General features: G+C 45.0%; 2 protein-coding genes across 4 annotated transcripts in view; one reads left to right on the top strand and one right to left on the bottom strand.

Moving 5' to 3' along the window:
* Positions 1-1,113: 1,113 nt before the first annotated feature.
* On the bottom strand, positions 1,114-5,287 carry LOC107123837. The gene is made up of 3 exons (XM_015427181.1): positions 4,942-5,287; positions 3,676-3,756; positions 1,114-2,761 (listed from the first exon to the last, which is right to left on the bottom strand). The coding sequence occupies exons 1-3, from the start codon at positions 5,240-5,242 to the stop codon at positions 2,313-2,315; spliced, it is 831 nt and encodes a 276-aa protein (XP_015282667.1). The 5' UTR covers positions 5,243-5,287; the 3' UTR covers positions 1,114-2,312.
* Positions 5,288-14,150: 8,863 nt separating this feature from the next.
* Positions 14,151-15,786, top strand: part of PRPF4B (pre-mRNA processing factor 4B) — a 33,955-nt gene continuing 32,319 nt past the window's right edge. For all 3 annotated transcript variants that reach the window (XM_015427188.1, XM_015427187.1, XM_015427186.1), the window contains exon 1: positions 14,151-14,246. In XM_015427188.1, the coding sequence (XP_015282674.1) occupies positions 14,203-14,246 (44 nt within the window). In that variant the 5' untranslated portion in view covers positions 14,151-14,202. The remainder of the gene's footprint in view (positions 14,247-15,786) is intronic.

Here is a 15,786-nt window from a genome sequence, read left to right as displayed (position 1 = left end):
TACAGTTCTAAAACATCTCTCATAAACGTTAACAGAAACCACCCTTGCCTGATTTCTAGCTGACACAAGGGGGTTTGCGCATTCGGTGAAAGTGCCATATTCACCCACTGCAACAATTTCTGAACGCTAAAACAAATTGTTCTCCGTTCTCTAAAGACCCTATTAATGATAGTAGGTCTCAACCCAGCTGCTTTTGCCAATCCGTGTGTTTATTGCTGCTAGTCTAGACAAACCCGTGGGATTGGCACCAGCTACACAGCAAGAGTGATGCAAAGAACTACAGTGAACAGGCAAAACTCCCCCACAGATACCAGCTGGCACCTCTCCTGTGAGATATCCAGTTCCTCTCTTCCCTGTTCACTGCTGCTGTCAAAGGAGGAAGTTACTGCCTGGCTATTACCCCGCGTAACTCCTGCTCCTTTAGCTCTGGCGGTCTCACCCCTCCTGCAGTTGCTGCACGGAAGCCCTCTTAACCTCCAGAACAGCCTTTGACTTTATAGGGCTGAATCCAATGCGTCTGTGGTGCTTGCACAGGCGGGGTTCAATTCAGAGGGGGCTGGAAAAAGGGGATGGGGGGTGGATTCCTGCCATTTTCCCCAGTTCAGTTCCATGGCTGCTCTGGAGGGTCTCCCAAATCTCAGTTGGGGGATTCCAGGGAATTAAGGGGGCTATTGGAGGGAGCCAATACAAATCGGTTGTATATCTTTGCTCCATTTAAATGTTCCTTGCATTTGTTGCTATCTGTATTCGATGCTCTCCACTTCCATGCACTCAATACATCTCCTCCTGGTCTTTTTATCTTCTCGGTTCAGCATCATCATCATCATCATCATCATCATCATCATCATCATCATCATCATCATCATTTTCATATGGCATTGTGTGCAGAATAGCCAGGAGATCCTAAGATTATCTGGCAGCCAACAGTTCTAGCTCTTTTAAGCATTATGCACCACTAGGTGGCGGAACTAGACTTGTTTTTAAGGCAAGAGATGTTTCAGAGGTGGTTTTGCCATTGCCTGCCTCCTCATCACAACCCTAGTATTCTTTGGAGGTGGCCCTTGCAAATACTAACCAAGGCCGACCCTGCTTAGCTTCCAAGATCTGACGGGATAGGGGTAGCCCGGGCTATCCAGGTCAGGGCCTTCTTGGTCCAATGCAAGTGTGACGAACACACCAGGTTCCACCTCTCCCTACGAGCCATCAATGTTGGGGAGAGACAGTTGGGCAACAGCAGTTAAAAAAGCAGTTGGGAGTAGGTAGCTAGGGAGCTGAGAGGGTGTCTGGCTGAGTGAAGCTGTGAAGAGCTGCTGAAGAGTTAGCTGAAGAGTCAATTTGGAACGAAGAATCCTGATTGTGGAAATAAGACCATGGCTCAAAAGTTCAATGTAACCCTGAACCTGAGAGTGAGGTTTTAGAGGGTGGTAGGCCCTCTGTGTGAGTGGAGAAGGGACATCACAGCAAGCTCATAGGAAACCAACTTGCACTGCCCTGGTCACCTACTTCCATGTCTAACTCTAATGCGCATGCGCGCGCGCGCACACACATCCTAACATAGCCGGCCTGCATTCATCCCTGAAGTCATTTCTACTTCCTTCTAGACTCTTCTCACCATTCTGCAGCTGTCTGCCATTTTCCCCCACAGCCATCTCAGTGACATAACAAAAAACTATGAGGTGCATCTGCACCCAGGATTTACAGAGCCCATGTGCGCCAGTTACTCCAGCACACCTGCATCAGTCCCCCGCCTGCCAGCACCACAGATGGGAACAGCTGGAAGTGACAGAGAGGCCTTCTGCACAGCTGGTCACTTTTTTAGCTGGGAGGCAAATGACGGTTTTCAGCCCTTTGGGTGCTGAGTGGAAAGCTGGAGGAAGTCAGGCATCTTTTCCTCCTCTTGGCACAAAAGTTCAGCATTCTGGCCACAAACAAGGGGACATGTGGAGGTGCGTGAAACCCTCTGGGCAGGAGCTTACTGTTAACACTAAGTAAGCTTATATTGTATTGTATTCACCCCCTACAAAACGTCGTACCATTTCACTTATATATCCATTAGGGTGGTAACACTTTCATCCTGTATGCAGCACAGAAGAGGAAAGCTGGCTCCAACCGTGAAAGGAGGAGAAACGGTTACACGGTTACACGGAAGAGACAGATTGTCTCATGCTCATCACCCCATTACTCCTCCAAGTATCAGTGAAAGGGGAAGGGGGAATTCACAACCTATATAACGTTTTAAGAAATAAAATCAAAGGAACTGAAGGGAACGTTATAAAACGGTAATGTCAAGGGACAAAACTGCAACCGTGCAATTAAGGGCTATACTTCTGGGGCCTTCTCCTGTGATTCACTCTGGGCACGAGAGTCCGTCTTGGGATGCCCGAGCGAGAGGGAGGAGAAATGGCGGAACGAGGCCGGGCATGCCACGAGGGCGGAGGGGAGGCGGGAGTCTGTTCGTTGGACTGCATCTGCACCAGAGATTCCAGCAGTTCCGTCTGGCGGTGCATGATGGCGATGATCTGCGCGGTGTCTGCCCGGTCTCTCTCGCGGTCCTGTAAGTCCGCCGTGGCGTACCTATTCAGGGAAGACAGGATCCGGTCTGTGGCCGTCTGCACCCTCCTGTCTGCTATCCTCGACAGTTCCATGACCAAGTCGTTCCTCGTCTTCCGCTGGCGCTTTCGGACTCTGGTCAGGCGCCCTTCTGAAGAAAGGGTTGCGCAGTTGTGCAGCAGAGTAGATGGCGACGATGGCATTTCCACGTCTGAAAACAAGCGATATGTACAAAAGGGCACGTTAAAGAGAGGAAAGGCTGCAAATGTGTCGTGAAGGCCTTTCAGCCGGCACCCACTCCTTTTTCGCTGTGGCTCCCATCCTGTGGAACGGCCTGCCTGAGGATGCCAGGAAGGCTTCCACACCTCTACTATTCCTCAGATTGTGTAAAACAGAAATATTCAGAAGGGCATTTCTGAAAAGGGAAGGGTGGGGGTGGAAAGTGTTGTCAAGTCACTGTTCACTTACGGTGACCCTGAGAGCCAGTTTGGTGTAGTGGTTAAGTGTGCGGACTTTAACCTGGGAGAACCAGATTTGATTCCCCACTCCTCCACATGCAGCTGCTGGCGTGACCTTGGGTCAGTCACAAGTTCTCTCTGAGCTGTTCTCTCAAGGGCAGTTCTCGAGAGAACTCTCTCAGCCCTACCTACCTCACAGGGTATCATTTGGGGGAGGGGAAGGGAAAGGAGATTGTAAGCTGCTCAGATTCCTTTGGGTAGTGAGGGGCGGGGTATAAATCCAGTCTCTTCTTCTTCTCAAGGCAAGAGATGTTCAGAGGTGGTTTGTCATTGCCTTCCTTTGCATAGCAATCCCAGAATTCCTTGGAGGTCTCCCATCCAAATACTAGCTGGATTTAACCCTGCTTAGGTCATTTGCAATGACCTGGGAAAGGGAATAGGGATCTAATAGGATGGATTGGCACAGTAGGCTGTTTTGATAAAGGAAAACAGTCTCTCCAGTCCTTGTTGCATGCTTCATTTTGCTCTAACTGCATGGTCTTCTGCTTTTCTGTGCCATTCTCTGGCTGCATCACTGTAATCTGCTTGGAGCCTCTGCAAGAAAAGGGGGTGGGGTACAATAAATAAAGGGAATATATCGCTCAATCTCAAAACACAGCTGTATTACCCATTCGTGAGTCTTTGTTTGATGAGCTGCCTGGGTGAGTAGGGAAGAACGATGGCAGGGAGGGAGCCGGGTGATCAGCTTCTAGTAGGCAAGGGAAGGAATGAAAAACAACAACACGTGAGCTATAAAACACAAGTAGCCATTAACTATCAAAAGCGATGCACTGTCCAGAGGTTTGGAATTGGGTGTCACCGATATGCAGATGACACCCAGCTCTGCCTCCTGCTTGAAAAGTGGCCGGGTGCTGGGATCTTGGCCCTGGCCTTGTGCCTGGACACAGTGGTGGACTGGCTAGGCAAGAACTGGCTGAAGTTAAAACCTTCAAAAGCGGAGATCATGTGGCCGGGTAGGTCCAGGGCTCAGGGGTGGCCGGCTTTACCTGCGCCTGACGGAGTCCACCTCTCTGCAGTGGACTCCATTAGGAGCTCAGGGATGTGGCTCGATTCTTCCCTCATCCTGGACAAAAGTCCAGGGTGGGGAAGACCGTGTTTTATCACCTACACTGAGCCCGCCAGCTGGCCCCCTATCAGTCCCGCTCTACCCTTGCCCCTGTGACCCACCTCCAGATTAGACTACTGCAAGGCACTCTACACAAGGCTGCCTTGAAAGACGCTTCAGGTGGTCCAGAATGCGGCTGCTAAATTGCTGACTGGGTCTCCCCGGCCTGAATATATAACACCAACACTTTGGCGACTGCACTGCTTTCTGATCAGCTTCTGGTGCCAATTCAAAGTGCTGGTTTTGACCTATGAAGCCCTAACCAGTCTGGGACCATCTTACCCGTGTGACTGCCTCTCCTAGTATGACCCCCCAGCCTCCTTAGATCAGCATTGCAGGACCTTCTACAAGTGCCTGGCCCATGAACTACCGGGTTGTCAACCACCAGAGCAAGGGCATTTTCAGTGGTTACGCCGTCTCTCTGGAATCTGCTCCCCGGGGTAGTTTGTGCCCTGCGGGACCTTCCAGCATTCCATAGGGCATATAAGGCTGCTTCATTCCATGCGGCTTTTGGTTAACGTTACAAACCAGGGAGCTGGCCACTTTTAATTTATCTGATTAATCAGTCAATATTCTAGTTGGTTTTATTGCTCTATTTATTGCATTAATTTGTTTGCTTTTATTGTGTTTTTTTTAAATGTCGTAAGCCACCCCAAGTCCCCTGTGGGCAGATGGTACAGGGTATAAATTTAATCAATCAATGAATCAATCCCCAAAACGAGGACAAGCACATATTTACAATGGCAGGGTGGTCTAGTCAGTGCTTACTTGCTGCTGGCCAAGACATGCTTGCAGGCTTTGCAGATGCTGCCCTTGTCATGTAGAACATGGGGCTGGGCGTGGCGGAATCAGAGATTTCCACAGATAACTGTGTGCAGGGAGAACACTGATCCTGGCCCTCCAGGTAGTCCCCGTTCATCACTGGCACCACTCCCTCTGCAGTGGGACACGGGGAATTGGTATCCCCCGAAGATTCCTCTGGCAGAGTGATATTCGGTTGCCTCCTAGGCAGCTGGAAGCTCGAATCCCCAGCCAATATCCTGTCAAGCTGCTCATAGAACGGGCACATGAGACGTCCGCCCCCATAGGGAGAGTTGTCCTTGGCCTTTTTGTAATCTCGGCGCATTGTTTTTGTTTTGGTCCGACATTCTTGTGCTGTACGCTCGTGTCCCCTCTTGGCCATCTCGCTTGCAATGACCTGGAATGTGTCCATATTTCGATAGCTACTCTGAAGCAACTTCTGGATCTTCTGTTCTCCCCATATATCCAAGAGGTCAATGACCTCAGTGTAGGCCCAGTTGTTCCCACGGCGACTCATCTCGTGGAAACTGCAACGTATATTTTTTAAAAAGTTAAAACGAAGAAGTACAATTCAAGTGGAGATAGATTCAGGTGGGCAGCCATGTTGGTCTGAAGCAGCGGAACAAAGTTGGAGTCCAGTGGGGCACCTTTAAGACCAACAACGTTTTATTCTGGGTATAAGCTTTCGGGTGCAGGCACACTTCTTCAGATACAGTGTACCTGCATATGAAAGCTTATACCCTGAATAAGACTTTGTTGGTATTAAAGATGCCACTAATTCAAGTGGAAGTAAGTCTCACATTCACAGGACCTCTCCATTACAACCCTGCCCTGCACCCCCTATGGTCATCCACTCAGGGCCTTTTGCAGGTGCATAGGCCCAGAATGGTTTGGTTAGCTATTACCAGGGCAAGGGTCTTCTCAGTTATGGCCCCTACCCTGTGGAATATGCACTCTCTTGACGACACCCATGTCCTGCAGGACTTGCTTAGCTTTCTCAGGCCTTTGGAGGTTAGCCAGATGTTTAGGGCAGGTTTGACAGTGGTATGGTGCGGAGTTATATATCTTAGTATCTTATACACATTATCTGATTTTGTTGGTTTTTAACATCTGCTATTATGTTGCTTAGCTGTTGTAAGTTGCCGCAAGACCCTTTGGGTGAGTAGTGACTAAAATAATCTAATAAATAAAAAAAAATTAATATTCAAATCTGTTTTCAACCAGAGGGAGTAGCCATTTAAAAAGGAAGACATGAGAAATATTGATTACAGCAATACCCAGTTTCAATCCTTACACAGGATTGAGGGTTTCAATCCTTACACAGTTTGGTATCATATTAACAGGCTCATGAAAATTCTCCATCCCCAGTCCTTAGCTGAAAATAATGCATTTTTTTACATTTAACAAATACATGTTTAATTAATTTACATCTGATCATGAGTATTTTGCTAATGGTGGGTTACTAAGGTTTTTATCTATGATGTATTTTAAATAGAGCATAAGTATTTTGTAATTTAAGAATCTAGCAAGTCATAAAAATGAATGAGGAAGAAAGATCTATTGCACTAAAAACCCCAATCCTCTTATTATCTTTCAGTCTGTTGGTGGTTCCTTTCTGATTAAATAAAAGGAAGACTAACAGTATTTACTTGAATATGATATTTTGTGAGTCACATCTCATTTCCTCAGATATGAGGAAGCTCATACCGAAATAAAGCTCATAAAAGCTAATATTGAGATAAACCCCATTAGTCTTTAGAGCACCCTCAGACTGCTGCTTTATTTTTGCTGTAACAGACTAACACAGCTACCCTTGGCAATCCTTTTTGATCCCAGTATATCTAAACCAGTCTTGGGTGAACAGATGCTTGGTGAATTTACCCCAGTCTCCTGCCAGCTTTGAAAAAAACCCATCAAACAGAAATATTCACTGAAATATTTGCTTTTCGGTTATTTTTCTTTCCTTGATTCCTTGATTCCAAGACATTTATATACAAGTTCAAAATACTTTCAAGGGATTAATACCAAATGAAAGTGCTTAGGAGTCTACATCCTGTCCAATACTAACTAGGTGTCCACTGGCACACTACAGCAGGAGTCCCCAACATGGCACCCGCAAGCACTTTTCTTAGCACTCACCAAGTGTTTTTAAAAGGTGGTTGGGGCCAGGTCGGGCTCTTGCTCACCAGTGATTCTGATTGGCCACGGAAGATCCAACTGGCTGTGTCCACTTTCCAGATTTTTCTCTGCTTTGCTCTAATTATTCCCCTACCTGTTCTGCTGTGATCTTTTTTGAACAAATACAGTCTAAACATGCCATCTGATCATTCTGCCCACTCCCACTCCTTGCAGCCACTGCTTCCCCTGCTCTGCCATCAAGGGGTTTTCTCATGGCTTTTCCTTTAATCAGTAGTTACTACTGCACTATAGTGCAATAATGTTATAAAAAATCTACACAATGTTATAAAAATGCCACAATGTTCTAGTTTTTCTGAATTCCCAGCTTTCTTTTTTTTTTTTAAGTCTCTAGTGTGTTTTGTTGTGGAGATATAAGGGGGAAATGTGCAGGCAGTTTTTGTCCAGACTGTCTGGACAAAAATGGGGAGGGGAAGCAGCAAGTTGGATGGAGCAGGGTGGGAACTTCACTGCTCAACCATTTGTGTGGATGCGGCCAGAAACATCTGAAAGAGACATCCAAATCCTCAGCCAGAACAAGCTATGTGCTGTACTAAACACCAAGAATTTGGAATGACTGAAACATTTTCAAACAAAACATGACTTCACAAAAACAAAATATTAACTGGATTCCTTGAACCTATATAAACATTCCTAAATACTTACATCAAGCAGCATCCAGAATACAGATGACAACGGGAAAAGACGTTCTGTGTTTTTAGAGGGAAAAGTCCTCGACAGCTTTCATCTCTTGCGTAGTAAGAGCCATTGTCTGGATCAGATTGGCAAATGTCAAGGTCCGTTATTGCAAAAACAGAGTCTGTGTGTATTTTTCCCTTAAATAACTTGAGCAATATGTGTGGAAATACTAATATGTACAATTAAACTCATGTAGACATGTACAAGCCTGTAAGAGAAATAAAGAGTTCAAAATCTGTCCCATGTTAAGCTGCGCTATCTTACTAAAACTGGCACAATTATAGCTGTAGGTTTTTTTGGGGGTGGTGGTTAAGCAACCTGTTAAAACTACAGGTTAAAAGTTGCATCTTAATTTGGAAAGAAAACTGGGCATGACTTTTAAAAAACAGGTTAACTGCTATACTTAAACAACTGTTCATAACGAAACTCAGATCACGGCATCTACAGTTGCATCAGATCAAACGTCCAAAAAACTAGAAACAAAATTGCAAATGTTTAAGCCAACAATATTTACAGTATTCCTTTACCCCCCAAAAAATCTACATGCAAAACATACCAATTGTCTTCAAGTCAATAGCAGACTATTTCCAGCATATACAGAATAATTCCTTTCTTGGCTTTCCTCTACAACAAGGCAAGACAGATAATCACTGTCTCCTGTTTATCGGCAGCAGAAGTAGGGGCTTGGAAATTAAAAAGGAGATAGTCAAAGATTATACCGTAGAGGAGGCAACTGATAATAGAGGCCCTTTGCGCTTTTTGTCTTTCAAAATGCAGCCAACAGAGGCCAGAATCCTCCTTGTCCCTCCTCGGAGTTGCTTATGCCGGAGACGTGGACGTGTCCATTAAAGAAACCCCTCTGTTAGCCATTGGGAAAAGTTTCATGAAAATATATTTCTGATCTTCAGCGAACCGGCCCTGCGCAGCCGAAAGCGCCCCGCAAACCGCTGCGAATCTTCAGCACGCTCGCTTAGCCGAGGAAGGAGAGAGGAATCTTCCACTCCCTGCAACAGGGGGAGGCAAAGCAGGATGCCTCCCTTTGGTTTCATTCCGCTTCCGCTCCCCACCCAACTTCAAACGCCTCTTTGCCTATGTTTAGATCCCTCCCTCTAAAGCGCTGAGGGAGGGTGTACAAATTGCGGCCATACAGGATTCCCACATGTTTTTGGTCACTGTTGTCATAGCAAGACACCCTCCTTTCAGAGCGCAATGGCTTCTGTAACCCTCTACTGATTTGTTTAAAAATAATTTCAGGGTAGATCTTGCAACTGTAACCATCTTCAGAAGGAACTGCATGCTGGTGAGAAGGCAAAGTGGGCGTCCTCCTTTCCTCTCGCCCCTTTGAGAATCATTTGGGGTTAACAGATGTCCTCTTTTTGGGGTGTCTGTCCTCTTTTGGGCTCTTTTTGAAAAAAACGGATGAAAATGTCCTCTTTTGGGGGTGGAAGGTTAGGAATATTCCTAGTTAGTTGAAATTATCACAGTTTAAATAGTAGGGGTATTCAAGTGAGATCTGTCATAGTGATCACTTGTTTGAAGTAGTCAGTGGGGAAAGATGTCCTCTTTTTTGCTTTGCAGAATATGGTAACTCTATTTCTGTAGTACACACACAACCAACCCTCTATTTTGCTTTCCCCCCTTTTCACTGTTACACTTTTCCAGCCTAAGGTACCTCACAGGGTTGTTGTGAGGATAAAATGGAGAGGAGAATGATGTAAATTACTTTCTGTCCTCATTGTGGAGAAACACAGGACAGAAATGAAACTATATAGATGAAGATATTGGGCAGATAAAAGGTAGATGGGTGGGAAGGGGAGAAGAAAGCAGTGAAAGATGACGTTTATGAGGGTTGTTAAAAGAGACAGAGAAAAATTAGGTGTCTCCCCCCCCCCCCAAGCACAAGCCCTTTCAAGTTCCCCAACATGTAATTGGACCTAGCCCGGTGGCTGGCCCTGTGCAACTGGGCCAGTTTTCCCCGGGGAAGAGGTTGCCTAGGGGTTGGAAAGAAAGCTGAAGATGGGGTGGGGATAGGTTGGCAGGTGGGTGGGAAGGAGAGATTGAAGCAGGAAAAGGGGAGAGGCTTGAAGGCTTTCAGGGAGTAGAAAGAGGAAGTAGTGGAGGAAGGAAAAATGTGATGTCCCCTGCTTGTATGATTCTAATACGGCTATCTCTTCATGCAAAAGCAAACATTTATGCTAAAGCCTGTTGTTGACATAATCTGGAAAATGTGGATGCAGGCCAGAAAATGGCAATGGAAACTAGCAGCTCACTGACAAACAGCTGCATTAGTAAATCACTTTGCATAATATATGTATATTATTTTTATATCTGTTGTGTGTGGCTTGGAACCTATTTGGTAGAACTTTGCCAGGATGTCTGAATGGGAGCAACACAATTTCTTCCTTCTCTTCAACCACTGTCCATTGATTGCTGAAAAATGTTTTACCTTGTTGGTTGGGAACATTATGCTTGGTACCAGCATGCTTCTGAGTTTCCAAATTTATTCATAACTTTTGACCAAGATGTGTGCATGAGCTCAAGCAAGCAAGGAAACTGGAAATATCAGGAATTGACCCTGCTACTATTTTTTTTGGTTAATATAGTTTGTGTGTATGTGCTTGCGAACCTGGAAGTCATGGTGACTTCTGGCGACACCTAGTGGGGGTAGGATGTTTCAGAGAGGTGGCTTGATAACCTGCCTCTATGTTCTAGCCTTGGTATTCCTTGGAGGTTGCCCTTCCAAGTGCATGAGATTGGGTTTGCCTGGGCTACCCAGGTCAGGGCAGTTTTAAATTCCATTGGTTCCAATTGATTTAGGCACATATTTAAGGCTGTAATTCCAAGAACACTTTCCTGGGAGTGAGCCCTAATGGATAAAATGGGATTTGTTCCTGTGTAGACTTGTTTAGGATTGCTCCCTGACTCTTCTATTGAAACCAACAGAACTTAACTTTGGCTGGATGGCACCTATCAAGGAGCAATGGTTCCCTGTTATAGAATTTATATCTAACAGTGAAAATTTTTTTAATCATTCACATCCAATTAATATTTTGGAAGGCAACCTCTATTTATTTGTCCCTATACATCGTTTAGTACATTAGAATCTGTTCTTTATACTGTCTCATTAAGTGGCTTTGTATTCTGTGTAACCTCAGCTGGTAACCTCCTATATCCCTGTTCCATTTTTAAAAGTTGGTTATTTGTTTATGTTGGTTAGTTACTGTTTGTATATTAAAATTTTAAAAAGTTAAAAAAGGTTTATACAGTGCTGTAAAAGACTGCCATGCTTTACAGAGTAACAAAAGCAACAAATGCCAAATTTATTTACTTTCCCCCTTTTATAGCTTGCCTTCCTCCCTGAGATTCAGTTACAAAACATATTAAACAAATTCAATCAGACAGGATAAAGCATGCAATAAAGAATGCAAAAGACTGGTATTACAGAATTAGAAAACAATGCAAACAAAAAAAGATGTATCTAAGACATGACATACTATAATGCAGTAAGCAAGGTGAAACATACAATGGACATTGCAAAAAACTTCAATCCCATTCCTTTATAAATGTGCCCTCCTGGACTGTTCCATTATGCTGCAGTTCTGATCCATTTATAAAAATGCCCTCCTGAACATTTCTGTTTGGCACATTCTGCAAAATGATAGAAGTGATCTCCTCAGGCAGGCTGTTCCACAAATGCTCCTGCTGGATCCAAATTGATCTAGTTTAGGTATTATCAACTGAAGAGTTAAGGTCTGGTTTTTATAACTGTTCACTATGTTTGATAGGTAACCACTGTGACAGATGAAATAGTATAACCTAATAATAATAATAATAACCTAAACATTTAATGAATTAATACAAAAACCCAAATATTCAAGAATCCAGTCCTCTCACCTGAGAAGCTGACATTTACATATCTTCTAGTCCATCCATTATATTTCAGCCCAATTGTCTCTTTGCACTGTGAGAATGTTACCTACCTACTATGCACATACCTGCTTCTGGTATTTTCAGAAGGAAATTGTCAAATAGCAGCAAGGAGATCCCCCTCTCCACATTTAGTACAGTACCCCACACTTACCACAGTAACCCATGAACCCTGAAAAATGGACAACTATGGTGGATGAGGTATTGATTTTTTCTATTTTGTATTTTTGTTAACATTGAATAATTTTTTTTTAATGGACAAAATGCCTTTGAATGACTATGTTGGAAAAAACTTAATCAGGGCTCTTTTTGTAGCAGGAACTCCTTTGCATATTAGGAGACACACCCCTCATGTAGCCAATCCTCCAAGAGCTTACAGAGCTCTTCTTACAGGGGCTACTGTAAGCTCTTGGAGGATTGGCTACACTGGGGTGTGTCGCCTAATATGCAAAGGAGTTCCTGCTACAAAAAGAGCCCTACTATTGAGTGATGACACACTAAGTCACATTTTGAGTCCAGTGGCACCTTTTAAGACCAACAAATGTTTATTCAAGATATGACCTTTCGGGTGCATGCACACTTCCTCAGGTACCAAGTGTGCACGCACACAAAAGGTCATACCTTCCATAAACTTTTGTTGGTCTTAGAGATGCCACTGGACTTAAAATCTATTCTACTGCTTCAAACCAACACAGCTGCCCACCTGGATCTAAGTCACAGTTTGTGACAATATGAAATGGCCTGCCATGGTACAAGATCAATAATGTTAATGGAAAAGTGCACTGATGATGCTACCAAAAGTGCCTTTTATCACTGACATCTAGCCCATAAGTCAACCCCTTATTTGGATTCAGCCAATCAAGTCTCACTGACCCATGCCACTGAGATTCAGTCATTGCAATCTGCTGTAAAGGCAATTTAGAAACTACAGCTAATTCAATTAGGATACAGCACTGGCAGCATATTACATCAGAATATCCAAATTGGTGGTGTATTCCTTTCTGGGTTCAATTTAAGGTGCTGACCCTTAAAGCCCTACATGGCCTGGGACCTGCATTCCACTCCTTATATAATCCTGTGAACCAATGACAACCTTTTTAATGTGGTAGCTGCTACCAGGGTTTTTCTCCCCAAGCCATTCTTCCTGAACTATGGTCTTCTGTTAAGAGGTGTGTGCACCATCCTCCAGTCCCATTTTTGTAAACCCCATAAGTACCACTTATTTAGAACATATTTTAATGATACCTTGCCCACTAGGCACTTGTTGATAATATTCTTGCTATTGTCAGTTAGTTGATTATTGTGTTGGGCAAGTCTACACTCTGAAAATCGTTCACCATCTTGGATTCTCTGCATCAAGGACAGCCAAATGTTTCCAGAAAGCCCCATGGAGGGCATTGGCAACTTTTCCAGCATCTCAGCAGCATTCATAGGTATGCTACCTCTGAGCACGGCAGTTCTATTTAAACTAGTGGCCATCACTACATCTTTGTCAGTGCACTGCACTTTCTTGAGCTGGTCCCGAATCTACTTGCAGTGAATAACTGTGAACTCAGTGGGTTATTTTTAGAGGGGTACCTAAGTTAGTCTGTTGTAACAAAGAACGACAAAAAGCAGTTTGCAGCAGACAACTACCAAGTACCGTATGTGTCCCCCCCCCCCCCATTCCTCCCGGTTAAAACGTCTGTGTGATAACGATTCGCTCATTGCATCTGAAGTAGTGGTCTCCAGTCCAAGAAAGTTTGTAAGAGGACACTTTACTTCTAGTGATCACGGAAAGGATTAAGCCGCAATAGCTGCAGTCACACTGCATAGTTATTTGGGAGTATGTGGCACTGAATACAATGAATCCATAGATTGCCATCGTTCCGAGTTGAGTGATCCAACATTTTGTCCTCTCGACTAAACGTAGAACGGCTGAGAAACTATCAGAAACATTCTACGCCTGTGCCTGACAGATGCCTTTTACAGACACTCCCTAAAACAACTTCCATTTCCCGCTCCTCCTGGATTACTTAAACCATAGAGATGTAAAAAAAACAAGCATGATCTACACTTCCCCCATACATTTGAAAATGATCATACACTGGGCAAAAAAAATACGTAGAACAGGAAGACCTCTCCAACACAACGTTCGTCGTTGAATACACCGCGCACAGTCACTTGTCAACTGGGAGTCAGAAATATCACAATCTTCGTATGGTGCAATTCTCCCAACCACACCCAGACACCGGAAGTTACCCTTCTCTTCCCCATCCAGGCGCGTGATGTCCACCTCACTTCCGGTCGCTGAGGAGAGGCTGTTCCACGCTCGGCGAGTTCCTCTGTCACCTGTCGCCTGAGCTGGCCCTTCCACCGCGCATGCGCCACGCCCCAGTCTGTTCACCAGCGCTCGGCAGCAGCAGAGAAGGCGTTCGGGAGTTCAAAATGGCCGCGGCGACGATGGTGGAGTCAGGGCTGAGGGGTCGCGGGTAAGAAGAATTCTTAAATAAAAGGCCTTTCAGTGTTGTCCGCCGTTCTTCGGCGAGGGAAAAGCGGAGGACACTGGGATGGGGAGACCGAGGACTGGAGCGGCCTCCCAGCGCGAGCGGCCACTGGGCCGTTATAACGGTCGCGAGGAGGCCCTCTTCGGGCCTGGCGCGCGGGGCTCGAGTGCGGCGAGCTTCTTCCTCGTGCCGGGGGATGCGCGGCCCCCCCTCCTCACCGCCACGCGGGAGCCCCTCCCCCCCTCCCCAAGCCGATTTCGCCTGCAGGTTTCCCCTGCTGAGCTTCTGTGCCCCTCGCTCATCGTGGAGTCGCTCCGCCTCGGGCCCAGTTGAGGGTTACAGAAAGGTTCATTTTTAATTTCAGCCGATTATTATTGGTTATTTATTTCCACCCTCCTCCCCCATGCCAGGTGTACATGCAAGAGTAAAAAATCTGCCTCAGGTCTGTATTCCTGTCCTGTTTACTTGGCAGTAAACTCGGTCGAAGTCGGAGAAACTTATCCGAGGCCGCCGCATCTGGTAGTCAGCCCAAGTTTTCTCAGCTCGCCGGGCTGGTGGGGATAATTCCTCGGGTAGACATCAACCCGACTTCTATTTTTGAGTGGTGGCGAATGGCTCAATAACGAGTTTATTTTGCACTTCAGTGGCGCTTTTTTTTTCTTCTTCCACTGGGTTAACTTGCTGTAGCCAAGCTACTTCAGCACAGCGTATATACTGAACAGGGTTCATCTGGGGCAAACAGACATGCAGGTTTTAATGACGTCATCACACAGTCTCTCAGTTGTTTTAAAATACCATAATGCTGCCAGAGATCCTTTTTTAAAATGGATCCACGTTTATGTGTTTTTCTGCTTCACAATGTTCCCGTGTAAAAATGTAATGTACTTTGCTGATAAAGCAGTACTGAATAGTGGTTCCAGTACAGTATAGTGTTCTGTTAAACATTCTGTGTTTCCCACAACGTTTTTGGAATATGAGCTGTGTGTTAAAGCTGGAAATCTAAAACAAAAATTAAAGAGCCAGAACTCATGAGGGTCTGTGCTGTGCGTGCAGAAGAACTCAGTTTAGATCTTCAGTAAAGGATCTTGGGGTGGCAGGTGTTGGGAGGGGGAAGGCCCTTTCTGCCAATCAAAGTAGACAGTACAGATGACTGATATGACTTGGTAGAAAAGCAGCTTCATATGTGTCTGAAAGTGCTGGCAACATACAAATGAATCTTGCACTACACACCCATTAACTGACAGATGAAACTATGAAGTTATAAAAGAAGGTTTATAAAGTTATAAAAGAAGGTTTGACTCAGTCATGCAATTGTTCTTTTTAAGTAAGTACACACAAGTGAATTGTGTGTGTAGTTATGTTTGAAAATGTTATAATGCTGTTGGGATAAAATCTTGGCTTTCCATTGTGGATCATAGACACAGTTGTATAAACCAGCCCTCCAAGGAATGGGAAACTGTACAGGACCTGTATCTCTGTATGCTCTCCCTCCTCCCCAGCAAAGTTCATACAGGGCAGGCTATGC

This window comes from Gekko japonicus, unplaced genomic scaffold (assembly GCF_001447785.1).
Source record: "Gekko japonicus isolate JY-2015 unplaced genomic scaffold, Gekko_japonicus_V1.1 scaffold812, whole genome shotgun sequence".
Classification (NCBI taxonomy): Eukaryota; Metazoa; Chordata; class Lepidosauria; order Squamata; family Gekkonidae; genus Gekko; species Gekko japonicus.
The sequence above is the reverse complement of the archived record's forward strand: the minus strand, read 5'-3'. Positions and strand labels throughout refer to the sequence as shown.

Coding starts and splice junctions, on each gene's coding strand:
- LOC107123837 (XM_015427181.1), bottom strand. CDS start 5,242: ATGTGCCCGTTCTATGAGCAGCTTGACAGGATATTGGCTGGGGATTCG. Junction 3,757..4,941: donor CATGTCTTGGCCAGCAGCAA/GTAAGCACTGAC, acceptor CTTGCCTACTAG/AAGCTGATCACCCGGCTCCC. Junction 2,762..3,675: donor AAACAAAGACTCACGAATGG/GTAATACAGCTG, acceptor GCTTGTTTTCAG/ACGTGGAAATGCCATCGTCG.